This window comes from Lagenorhynchus albirostris, chromosome 5 (assembly GCF_949774975.1).
Source record: "Lagenorhynchus albirostris chromosome 5, mLagAlb1.1, whole genome shotgun sequence".
Lineage (NCBI taxonomy): Eukaryota > Metazoa > Chordata > Mammalia > Artiodactyla > Delphinidae > Lagenorhynchus > Lagenorhynchus albirostris.
Window position 1 is genome coordinate 50,508,772 of NC_083099.1, and position 13,271 is coordinate 50,522,042.

General features: G+C 45.6%; 1 protein-coding gene across 1 annotated transcript in view; it reads right to left on the reverse strand.

Moving 5' to 3' along the window:
* TNIK (TRAF2 and NCK interacting kinase) overlaps window positions 1-13,271 on the reverse strand; it is a 169,070-nt gene that overhangs the window by 94,445 nt on the left and 61,354 nt on the right. Inside the window, exons 8-10 of the mRNA XM_060150000.1 lie at window positions 10,601-10,776; window positions 6,232-6,298; window positions 2,728-2,932 (exon numbers count right to left, since the gene is read on the reverse strand). Of these exons, the coding sequence (XP_060005983.1) occupies window positions 2,728-2,932; window positions 6,232-6,298; window positions 10,601-10,776 (448 nt within the window). The remainder of the gene's footprint in view (window positions 1-2,727; window positions 2,933-6,231; window positions 6,299-10,600; window positions 10,777-13,271) is intronic.

Below are 13,271 nucleotides of genomic sequence, written 5' to 3' on the forward strand. Positions count from 1 at the left end.
AGGTTCAAAGGCCAAGAGTTCTTGTGTTAAAATTAAAAAAAAAAAAAAAAAGAAAAAATAGAAGGAAATTCATATAAGAGTGTGCTTGTGTGTCTGTGTACACGTGTTTGCATTCTCTGGTATGTTAAACGTTTTATGGGATGACAAGGGGATTTTCTAGGGTTACTCGGTAAATGCTTTTTTTTTTTTTTTTTTTTGTGGTACGCGGGCCTCTCACTGCTGTGGCCTCTCCCGTTGCGGAGCACAGGCTCCGGACGCGCAGGCTCAGCGGCCATGGCTCATGGGCCCAGCCGCTCCGCGGCATGTGGGATCTTCCCGGACCGGGGCACAAACCTGTGTCCCCTGCATCGGCAGGCTGACTCTCAACCACTGCGCCACCAGGGAAGCCCTCGGTAAATGCTTTTAGCCTGAAACTAAGTGTAGCAAATCACCAGGCAAGGAGCTCATTAGCCAGACAGGGGAAAGGCAAATGGTCCAGATTTCCAGGGCATGATGCTCCAATGAGGCGAGGGCCTCGGGAAATGCTCTTGGAAGGAATAAACCACAAATCAGGAAAGCAGCAGGAAAGGCAGGGCTGGGGGGCAGAGCCTGAGAGGGTACTGGCTGCGGAGAGAGGCTTGATCAGAAGTTAAAAGGAGTAAGCCTTGGATCCAGAGCAGAGGCCACGGTCCTCAGGAGACCCGAGAGACCGAAGGAAACAGTGCAGCGCTGGGCTGGGGGCCAGTCCAAGAGGCTGCAGCCGGCCTGGGTGGGCGGGAGGAAACGACACCGAGGCACAGCTGCAAGGACCTGTCTGAGAATCTCAATTCGTGCCCAGGAGAGTAACCGGAGGTGAGGCAGGCACCTCCAACTCCTACACTTTGTACTTTACTTCTGAGAGCTGGCTAATTACCACCCACCTCCCTTCACCCTGCCTTTGCCTGCGCCTTTGAAGGCTTCTGCCCCCTCAGCACTACAATGCCTCCGTCTACTATAGTGTAATTCTGAGAATACAGGATGGTAGGTGACCTTCAAACCTTTTATGGGCTGAGCATTCGTCCCTCCGACAACATCCTAGACTGACTTACTTAGATTGGAAAGTCCTTCATTTGCCTACTGCTGTTTGCAGACGCTTACAAGGTTCAGTTCTGAGGATCACAGTTCACGGCTCTGATTACGTATCTACCCTTAGTGCATCAGGGCCCACATGGCCCTTGGGAGAAGGGAGACCTGGGTGTGAATCCTGGCTTTGTACGTACTGGCTCTGTGACGTGGGACCAATTTCTTCCCCTCTCTGAACCTCAGTTTCCTCTTTGTTAAATGGAGATATGCACACTTTGCGCGAGAAATCATGGATATACACAAATCCACGATAGCGGTGACATCCTGGGTGTAAGCAAAGCACCTCACCCGGTATTTGGCACACAGAAGTCACTCAGTAATTGTAACTGTTGGGTATGACTGCTGCCGGTCTGCATACTAATACTCTAGGGACATAACGAGGTTGATGGGATTTATTGCAAACTGGAACGGAAGCTCTCACTGATCCGGGAAGGCTGGACCTGGATGTACGATTTAAAAAGGAAACCGCTCCTGGAGCCTGCAATTCACCACCCTCTAACTGCAGTGGCCACCTGACAGAGCAAATGAATTGCTGTAAACCGTTAATGAGGGGCAAGATGGTGTTTGGGAGAACTGTAAAATTACTGCCCCATTACCATGCCGTTAGTGAAGCTTTCATCTGCCATCCAACTTCCCCAACAGCTATGGTCTCTCAGTTTCCTAATTGCCTAGAGGTTTTGATTTATCTGGCAGAGGAAGGAGGCCCTGGACCAAAGTTCTGGGAAAGAGGCTTTAATAAACGTCCGTAAGACCACACGGGTGAGAGCCTGGCCCAGGGTAAGCCATGCAGGAAAGTGTGGCTGGCGCTACGGGTTCCCACACAGATGACAGCACACCTATTGGTGAAGGCAAGTCTTGCCCACTAGCTACGGGACAGGCCCTGGGTACCAAGGCGTGCGTGGAAGGACTCGGGAAATGCTTTCTTCAGTGTTCAGAGGAGTAACAAAGGAGGAGCAATAGGCAGGCCCTGCTTTTCCATATTTGACGTCTCGCTTCTCTGCCTACTCACTGTGGTCTAGTCAACACCTATACTTCACCTCTTGGTCACTGACTCATTCACTTGTATATTAGTTCATTCATTCCACAAATATTTAGGAGGTGCCTACTGTGTGATGGTCACTGTTTTAGACACTAATGTCTAGATACACGATGTAGAGGTACATAGGGATGAAAGAATCTTCCGTCCTCGGGGAGCTTACATTCTAGTGCGGAGAGACAGATATACGAAAGTACATGAAGTACACACGTGTGAAGGTGATAAGAGCTATATAAAAACAATTAAGCAGGGAAGAGCGACAGGACATGATGTAGAGAGGGGCTGTGATTTTAAGTGAGGGGGTCAAGGAAGCCTCACTAAGAAGGTGATACCTGAGCAAGACGTGAAGGGGCTGCAGCCTTCACCTGCTTTCCTGATGTGACCACGCCAAGGTCACACCACCCCCAGCAAGGGAAGTCCCCCGCCTGTAAGAGCGCCTGGCTGCAGCCTCCTTTGCAGTTCAGCTGTGTGCGCTCCAAGCAGGCTATGGCCTCGACCTCACGGGAGGAACCCCGGGCCACGGCGGACACCCAGGAAGGGGGCCGCAGCCACAAGGGGCGGGTCGCAGAGGCGGCCGAGCGGGTCCTCACCTCCTCCAGCCGCCGGCGCTGCTCTTTCTGCTCCTCGATGCGCTTCTGGCGCTCCGCCAGCAGCTGCCGCTTGTGCTCCTCGTTCTCCCGCTGCTGCTGCTCCAGCTGCTGCCGCCGCAGGGCCTCAGACCGCTCCTTGTTGGCCAGCTGGAGCCTCAGAAAGTCCCGCCGCAGCGTCGACTCGCCGGGCAGGTTCAGAATGGAGCTGCGCGGCAGGAGAGACAGACAGATCAGGCTCCCGCTCAGGGCGGGGCCATCGCTACCGGGGGTCCCGGCGGAGGCGAGCCAGGCGGGTACCTCACCCACCTGCGGGGAAAGAGGCCACATGCTCAAGCACGGGCTCTCAGACCCTCCGTTAATTCCACTGCTCACCCCCCAAAAGAAACAGCGTCCACGTGACAGACGCGCGTCCAGCCTCGCCTTCAGTGTGACTACTGCATGCCTGTGCCGCTCCATCGCCGCAGAGATGTCACATGCCTGAAGTCATCACCTCTCTCCCGGACCGTCCACACCACGCCCTCGCCCTCTATTTCTAAAAGCTGTAGTGAGTACGCAAGCCCTGAGCCCCAGGCCAGCTTATTTTCACTTTTAAGAAAGGCAAGAGCTAAGCCAGCGAATAAAAATGAATAATCTGGAGCGGTGAGCGAGCTTGCTCTACTTGGATGGGTACATCGTCTTCACCCACATCACCTCCTTGAACAGCACAAAGCTACAGACTCCTTGGTTCTGCAGCCCAGCAAGGAGGAGGGACATGGTTCCTACTTACTCATACAGACCTGGCCCTTTTAATCTTTCTGGCAGCTTCCCCTTGAAATAAATCCATTAAATAATTACTGAGTACCTACTATGCGGCAGGCACTATAATAGGCTCTAGTGGATACAGCAGTAGCTAAACAAATTCTCCCTCTAGTTATTTTCTTGTGGGGAAGAGAGACAGGCAAATAATTAGACAGGCAGATAAAGTATTACAAATAACATAATTTCAGATATTAATAGGCTCTACAGAAGACAAAAAAGTGTAAGAGTTTAAAACGGACAGTGGCAAGGCACTGGGGCTAGGATGAGGGTTCTGCTTGAGATGGGGTGATCGGGGAAGACCTCTCCCAGAAGCTGATAGTGGAGATAGGCCCCAAATGATGCAGAGTCCGTCACACGAGGAGGTAGGGGAAGAACCTTTCAGGCAGAAGGAAAAGCAAGTTTAGAGGCTTGTCGTGGCAACAGGGGTGGCCTCTTTGAGGGTCTGAAGCCCAGGCAGTCTTCCCAGAGCAGAGCAAATGAGAGGGAGAGGGGTACAAGAGGAAGTCAGAGACAGAGCAGAGGGTAAAAGAATGAGGCTGGGGAAGCCACACGTGGAAAGCTTGTTAACAGGAGAGTAACACGATCAGCTTTGTTTAGCAGCTGAATAAATGATGTTCTGCAGTGGGTACAAGGGCAAGCAGGGTCACCAGCTGGGCTGCTACTACAGTGGCTCTGGGGCAGAGACTAACCAGGTCGGGGAGGTGGGGATGGAGGAGGCATCTGGGGAGAGAGTCAATGAAACCTGTTGATGGATCTAATGTGTGGAGTGAGGGATGACTTGCAGGTTTTTTCTTGGCGTCTGGGCTGTGGTGGTGACGCAAACTGGGATGGGGAATGAAAGGGGAGGAGCAGGTTTGGTGGTTGACAAGGGGATCATTCTGTCTTGGAGAGTGGGTAGTGTGCTATGTGAGATACTGCCATAAAATGACATCAAAAGGCGTGGTTCATAGACAGTGCTTGGATTCTACTAATACGCCTCCTTTAAAACCAACAGCCTTTGTGTAGAACCTTAAACAACCCCCCAAAGGAGGGGCTTATCTACTCAGGCCACATGGTCTGTGCAAAGGTGGTGGGGCTTAGGGAACCCAGCTTCCCATGCACATGAGGACGATCCATTAATATTAACTGATGTTGAATCAATGTCAGGCGACCCGAGATGTATTACTGACTGAATCATTAACTCCGTGTGTAAGCCGATTGCTACTGTTGGGCTGTTACCTCATTTCTATAATGAGATAACCACTATCCCTTTCTATTTTACAGGATTTCATGAAAATTAATTAGATGTGTCCAGAAAACAGGACTTGGAACATAATCTTCTATGTGATATAAAGACATGTGACAATTATAGAAATGTGAAGAGATGGCTAGGTCATCCACTCAGTGACTCCAAACATGCGGTTTAGCAAGTGTTAGTTAAGGTGAGGTTCTCAGCTCCGTGGAGAGTGATCAGAAGGGCTGACATGTCTGTCTGGGTGAGCTTTGGAAAAATAGCGTACGACTCTGAAAACAAGGCATTTGGTCCTTTGCTTTACAGGAATGTTCATTTTCCACGTCACTACTTGGCAGTCACCATATTTATGCAGCTAAATGAGGGGAAGAAAACATATTAAGTGTCCAGATAGAAGGAAAGACTTCTCTTTCAGTCTTTGACCTTGAAAATTCCCGTAACAGGTGAAGAGAGAAAAACTGATGGCCCTGTAACCTCAATCCCATCCTCTTCCAGTAGTTTTAGCACTAATCCAGCTTGGCAGGTCTGAAATAGCTCAGAAAAAGGAGTGCACTAGCTTGTTCTAGCAGCAGTGGCTGAACTGGCCCCTTCCCTGGTTCAGAAGCTCTGCCTCAGTCGTACAAGAACTGCTCCTTATTGAGTACTGGGTCCCTTCCTTGGATGGCTAGAGGATGGGGACCCATATACCCCAGTGATCCTTCTGCTTTGTGCATTTCCCCCAGCAATCTCACTTCACATGTACAGTGCATCCGCCCTGGTGTGCATGCCCACGCCCCTTGTTCACCAAACTGCCATGAGCTGAATTCTCTTACAAAAGAGAAATCCTGGCAGTGTGAGCACACTGGCATTAATTACTTATGAACACAGACTAGAAGAAAGTCAGAATCAAAGTCAAGTGAAATTCAACACATAGGGATGACGCTAGTAAAGCAGCACTTGATTCTGGGGGCCAACGTATGACAACAGGAATGGGAGTGGACGTTTCTATTTAGGGTTCACCTCTAGAGTGTAATCTGATTTCCTGGAAACTGTTTCCTCTTGGATTAGGCTGTGTTGAAAACACACGCCACGTGACGAGGACAGTGGCCACCTAAATGTCTCAAAGGTATGAAGTAATGGACTGGATAACTCAAGTCCAAAAATACCACTTTGGTCTCCAGAGAGTTGCAGTTTTAGGCACTTTTAGACCTGTATTACCCAGATAATTGCCTCCTACCCATTCTACATGTTACACAGGTGAGGAAACAAGGAAATAAATCTTGAAAGACAAGATAAAGAATATCCTGATTTCCATGTTCTTGTAAGAGTCTGCCTAGGGAAATTTTCCCAAATTAATGAGTACATTTGTGGGCAATAAATTAAATAAGACCACCCTGCTGGATTCTTAAAAATGAACCTATAAATCAAAAGGACGTGAATTTCACACAACCACAGTGCAAAATGTGAAACTGAGAAGATAGCTCTTGCTCGCCTACCTGGGCTCTCCTGAGTCATTCTCCTCCTCTTCTTCCTCACTCCCGCTGTACTCATACTCCGTCTCATCTAAAGAGAGACCCACAGAATATTAGTGTGCAAAAAGATGCTACAGCTCGGTAAAGCTCATGCCCTCATTTTATGTATAAGTAAACTGAGGCCCAAAGAGTTGTCCTTAATGCTGACCTGGGACAGGCTCCAGGCCTCCTGACTTGTGATCCAACAGTGCCCACCAGCTAGATTTAAGCACGTGGAATTAACATCCAAGACTGCCCCAGCCGACTCTAGATTCTCTCCCTAATGCCTGGCATTCACATAAAAGTGAAGACAAGGAGCTGAAACATAACTCTTCAGTTTGTGTTAACTCCCCTTATAGGACCACCTAACCCAATCTTTTATTGGGCCACTGTTAACTTACTGACAAGGAGTAATCATTTTTTACGTAGGAATTTTATTATGACTTACATAGACTCACAAATTGCCTTTAGATATCTTAATACCAGACAGAAACTTTTGACAACGTGTGCTATTAAAAATATAGTTAAATGTGTTTTGATTGACCCACTGGGGACATTCATTTAATTCCCTAATATATTAAGCAAGTTAACATGCCATAACGAACAAGATCGAGTCTTTGCTTCGGAGGAGATTAGAATCTAATGGTCAAGATAGATAAGTAAATAATCAGAATCTCCATGATTATGAAGAAAGAGAACTAATTTTTATTGGGTATCGCCCATGCTGGTCACTATGCTAGATACTTATGTTCTCTCATGTACTTCTCATAACAATCCTTTAACATAATACCCGTTTTGCAAGCAAAGATTATAAGCAGTTTAGTAATATGACTAATAAATCTGAGATTTGGATTCAGAATTCAATCCAGAATTTTTCCAACTTTATAATTAGCATTCTTTCCAACACATTATATACTAAATAGAATTACATAAAAAAAGCAATGAGATATCAGACAAAAAAGCAGCTAAGTCCATGGGTCATAATGGGGGAAGGGAACAGTGAAGTCTTTGAGGAAGAAATGAGCTGGACCTTGGAAGATCAGTAGCCCTTTTTTAGGCAGATGGCAGCTGAAAGTGCTGGGAAAGGGGCATTCTAAGCAACATAACCACCTGAGTAAGGCTAACAGTATTATAGTGCATGAATGTTCAGGAAATACTGAGTTGTGAGTGGCTGGTGTGAGAAAGCAGATGGAGTGAGAAAGCCCAGCAGGTCTGATATAGCTTAATGATCTTTATATATACCATGCTGAGGACTTTTCCGTAGGCAATGGGGAGACTTTGGAGGAGCTTTTCATTTTAAGCAGGGAGGTTGTCACAGGGCTATCATCCCTTGATAGCTATGTGTTAGTAATTACAACTTTTAAGACATTTGTACACCCCCGAAAAGAAACTGAAATTGCAATTTGGTTATGTTACCACCAGGAGGCAGCAGTCACATGATGAGAACTATGAAATTTGATCATAAACACATTTTGCTTTCCATACTATTTAGCCATTAAAGGGATGATGAAAGGAAGCCATAGCACGATGACTTCAAGAGTATTTTTAAAAACCATGTAAAAATTAGCTTCACATGTTTAGATAAGTATGAAGTTTTCAGGCTACTTTTTAAAAAGTATTATTTTATGAAAATGTAAAGAACCTTCATAAAGTGTTTCAGTATTCCACATTGCAAGTTTAACATTCCAAACTTTCCTTAAATGAATCAACAGAGTTCAAAGTAAAATGCAGAAATTTTATCTAGTAAAGTAAATTATAGCAAGGAAAAGAAGCACACAATTAATCTAATTATTTCTCCTCTCTAGGGTAAAAATTTCATTTGTCAATCTCCTCAACTATAACACTTCACCAGAATCCAGCGTGATTGCTTTTATATTAGTGGCTTAAATTAGCAATGTATCAACATATCTGAAGGAAAAAATAATATCGGGTTAAAAAAATCACAAAGCAATGCACATTAAAAATTTTTGATTCTACCAGAAGATGGTCTTAGAGCTACTAAGAGAATGAAAAAATATTAGAAGGAGCAAGTTAAGTCATTTAATCAAACCGAGCAACTGGAATGAAGTCTCATTTTGAGCAACACTCCTTCTTGGGGAGCAGACAAAAAAGAAGGTTGCTGGTGGCTCGAAGCCTAAACAGAATGAGGTTCCTTAAATCATCATGCAACTCTCGAGTAAGCCTTCTCCCAAGGATCTTACTCTTTACCCTGCAGAGAGGGAACACATTAAAAATAGTCTGTTTTCATGGGGTGGTTGAGTTCTAAGTCACATTCTAGAGTTTGTGCCCCCCAAATGTGAAAGCAATCCAAGGCACAAGCTTTACCCACTCTTACTCACAGGTCAGAGGCAGAGGTCACATGATCTCAGAAAGTAACCCTGAACGGTACTGAAAAACTGTAGGTCAATAAGAATTGTCTAAATAAGGATAGCTTACATTTATTCAGTACATCTATGTGCCAGGCATTGTGTCAAGCAGTTTACATGTATCATCTCATTTAATCTTTGTAAAAATGCCAGACAATACTAATTATTATTATACCCCCATTCCTATTTTAAAGATGAGAAAACTGGGGTGAAGTTCACATAACCATTAAGGGGTAGAAGTAGAATTTGAACTCAGAATTTGAGTCTGAAAAGAAGAGTCCGAGTACTTAACCTATTCTATACACCTACAGGAAAATAAATTTTCTTTTTAGAAAAGTTGGCCTTTAATGGGCTGCATGTCTGACACACTGCCCTAAACTATTCCCTTTATCTTTATTTTTAAAATTTTTTATTTTTTAAACTATTTATTTCATATTGGAGTATAGTGGATTAACACTACACTCTTCCCTTTAAAAGTCTGACTTCATGGAGGGGCCCAAGACCACTATCAATAAGTAGCAGTTGAAAAATCAGTTCCGGCACTTTTTGACCCGACTCATCTATTTCTCTCCAGCTTAGTTCCTCCAGCTTGGGCTGCCCTCCCAACTCCTTGGGCCCTGATTGATACGTCATCCGTCTCCAGCCGCTAACGACTGAAGATGAGCCTCCTTTTTGGATTAGCTTCATAACCTCCCGTTCCTGAGTCTAACCTGATCACACATTTTCCTGCGTCCCTGAGGCCGGCTGCAAAGAAGGAACTCTTCCCTTGAAGCTTCACCGAGGATTTCTCCTCCCTTAGCTTCTGCTGAGCTTACCTCTGCCCAGTCCTGACCCCTACAGGGCTCACCACCCCACCCCTAGGACCCTGCTCATACCTTGCCACCTGAAGATATTAACTGCAGAGGCAAAGAAGAGGCGAAGTTCAAATAAAAGGAGTGCACCCTCTCTTCTGTGCTGCCCACCACCCTCCCCGTTCCGTCTGGATCGTGAAGAAAAGAGGAGAAAGACGGAGAGTACAGAAGTGGAGCCAAGCACATCACCATGTACCTCCCACCCTCGGTCCCTGGCCTCCCCCTCTGCTCTCTACCTGCCCGGCCCCCGCATGCTCAGTGCTCACCTGGCCAGCCCTCTATCGCCCCCTCACTGTCAGCCTGGCCAGCTGCCCCCTCCTCCTCCCACCAGGGAGCTCTCACCTTGTCTGTTCTCTGCCTCCCCCCCTTTCCTTCCCATCCTCAACCTCCCCTACCTTCCTACCCAGCTAAGTCATAAAACCTGCCCCAGACCACATGAGTTTTCACCTTGGTCAGGATGCTAGTTAAGGAATTTTGCGTCTCTATTCAAACAACTTTGGCACAGTCCCAGGGCCCCAAGTTTTGACTCATGTCTTTTCCAGTGATGCAGTGAAAAGGTAGTAGAGTCTAACAGCTAGAGTCATAAGAGAAAAGAGTTTTTGAATCTATAAAGAAGAAAATGTGACGTTCCATATAGCAGCTTGGCAACTTCTTTTATATCGCTTTGACTGTAATAAAAGTCATTCTGACTTCCAAATAACTAAATTAGAAATGAGTCTCAGAGTACGAAAACTTAAATGGTGAAGAGTACCAGTACCGAAAAATGTCAACTAGATGGGTTTATTTTTTTAAGGTTGCTTGTCTTCTGTAGATGTTGAGTCTTCGAAACATGAATATTCATTTGAATTAAGAAAATCACTTGTCGTATTAAACCACTTCATAGTATCACTCAACATGACTTTTTGTTCAGTGCCTGGAAAAGGTAATATTTCCCGAGGTTCTATTCTTTCACGAAAGATTCCATTTCAGCAGCCTCCCCCCTAGTGTTGCCCGCAGGCTGTGATCTCAGAGGCAGCCCTTCACACTAAAGAACAATGCAGGCCTATTTGAAATCCCCACCGACCTTCCAATACCTCAAGAGCCCATGACTCACTCGGTCTTTTGTTTCCCTCGCTGAAATACAAACGTGTGTCTCACCTTTCTCTCCTCGCTTCTTCTTTGTTCTGTCAATATGGTCCTTGAGCTGAATGCGGACCTGTCTTTCGTTAGGTTGGTCTCGTATAAATGGATGCTTCATCAGTTGTTCTGTTGCTGGTCGCTGGCTGTGATTCTTTACCAAACAGCTCTCAATAAAGGACTGGAATTTTTTTGACCTGCCGAACAGAAGAGATGAACCGATAGATTAAAAGATAATCCAAAGAAAAGCAAACTTTAGGGATCAACCAATCACAAAGTCGGTCTAGCTATTTATTAGGCACAAAGGGGTTCAAAGGCATCACTGCCATCAACACACAACTCAGGCAGTGTATGGTAGTCATAGCACGAAAGCATTTTTGCACAGTTTGTACATAATATCACACAGAAGACCAACAGGCACCAGAGAAGAGAAAGACCCCGATAAGAATCACACCTGGAAGGTCTATTGGAATGAGGGAACCAGAGCTGGGCCTTAAAGAATTAGGAGAAAAATCACTCTTGGGAAAGGATAGTTCAGGGAAGTAGAAAATCAGAGAAAAACTAAGGCTGGGATTGAGCATACTATATGTCAGGGGACACTGAGGTGAGTTCTCTAAATGTGGCAGAAAACGCAAGCTGGGAAAAGTAAAACCAGGGTTGGACAGGTAAGGGGGAGTACATTATGTAGGAATGAGCAGGATTCTTATATGGTAAAATGAACATTAGGCAAATTTTTTAACTGGCAGTTTTGAATCACTTTTGAACTTTGTTTTCCAATGAATAAGAACAGGATGTATGTGTATGTTTGCTATCAATCCACAGACTTGGAAACTTAACTTATAGGGATTAAGTTCATACCCAGAAGCAAATTTATCTCTTTCTAGAAAGGCACCATTTCCTCAGAGATAAACCCTGTTCCAGAGACGCACAGGGGCAGGGGAAAGCTGTGAGAGATACCCGCGAATAGGGCACAAGTCCATAGCGTGGTAGATACTAATGATGACTTGAGCTATGATTCATGAGTTGGGCATGCATGTTCTGTCTGAAAGTTCCAAGAAATTGTCCAGCATCATAAATAATTAAGCTCATGACTCTACAGCATGCCTTTCCGAGGTGCCCCACTGTCAGCAGGGCACATCACCCTTGGAGACCTTGGAGGAACCCTGCTCACCCTCCTCGTGGCCCAACCCTGCTCAAGAATGAATCCATTTTGCGCACTCTGTTGCCCTCCTGTGGAGCACTGGGGAGTTACAGGAGCAGATCCCCGAAGCAAGCTTCCGCAAGCTTCCCCAAACTTCCCAGTGGGCTCTGTATATATATATCCTTCAGGCCTGAAAGGTGTCCTCACCACACAGAACACAATGGTGAGAGTGTTCTTCAAGATTCAAATGGGAGAGGGCACTGCTATACGTACCACTCTCCATTTCTGCCCCGGTCAAAGCAGTTTTTCACCTTACTCCGTGTTTTTAAAGTAGTACTGAACTACTGGTATTTTTTCCTCCTTAAATTTCCAGGCTATGTTCAAGCTTTTAAATTATTTTACATAGAAGTAAAGGTCACCTGAAGGTCAGCTCAGGATGAATCAGGACTGGAAACACTGAGGACTAGACATAGGAACAGTAGGATGGACATTCTAAGCATCTCCCTCTAAGTCCTTCAGCTTGTAGCCCTGCCTCCCTGACACTGGAATTCTCCCCAGAGTTGGGAGCTGCCTGAGTCACCTTCCTATCACGAGCACACTACGTGTCTGACAAACAGATGAATGCGTGGATGGTTACCGGGTGAGAATTCTGGACGAGAGCTGTAACGTGGCTTCAAATGCGTGCTTCTGAGGGACAGAGATGAAGGCTTAGAGAGAAGATATCACTTCATACACTTTCTTTCTATCCATTGGATTAATCTGTGGAAGCACTAATGTGATATCATCTAAGGAGGGACTTTGCCGAAAAAAATAAACAAAAAAACACAAAAAACCATAATGAAATAATGGACTGTCCTAAGGAATAAAATGAAAAGAATAAGGTTAACCTGCATAAAAAGAAATAGACAAACTCCACACAGTACTCTTCGAGGTAGAAAATCAGCATTAAAAAGGTGAAAACAAAAACAAATGAAGACAGAAAGCGATTAAATATTCACGAGGAATGCAAATGGAAGTTCTTTTTTTCTGCTTGCAACTTGGAAGAAAAAGTTTGTTCTTTATAGAGGGCAACTAGTCATTAGCGGATGATAAATAAAAGAAATCATAACCAATTTAAAAAGAGATCCAGACTTAATAGACTGTACATTCCCTTCCCCGATACTGACACCTCACAAAAGGCAGAGACATCTCCGGGATGAGAGAGTGTTCAGGGAGTTTAATGGGAACAGCTATAGCAGAGGTTTTCTTTGTTTTGTTTTGTTTTTTTGCAGTACTTGGGCCTCTCCCTGTTGTGGCCTCTCCCGTTGCGGAGCACAGGCTCCGGACGCGCAGGCTCCGCGTCATGTGGGATCCTCCCGGACCGGGGCACGAACCCGTGTCCCCTGCATCGGCAGGCGGACTCTCAACCACTGCGCCACTAGGAAGCCCTATAGCAGAGTCTTTTTTCCAATATCTCTCCTGGTGAGAAGGAACCTCAAGAAATATTCAAGAGAATATTCTGGGGCCCAAAGGATGGGCCAAGACGTGTAGAACTACAAAGCTGGCAGTCCA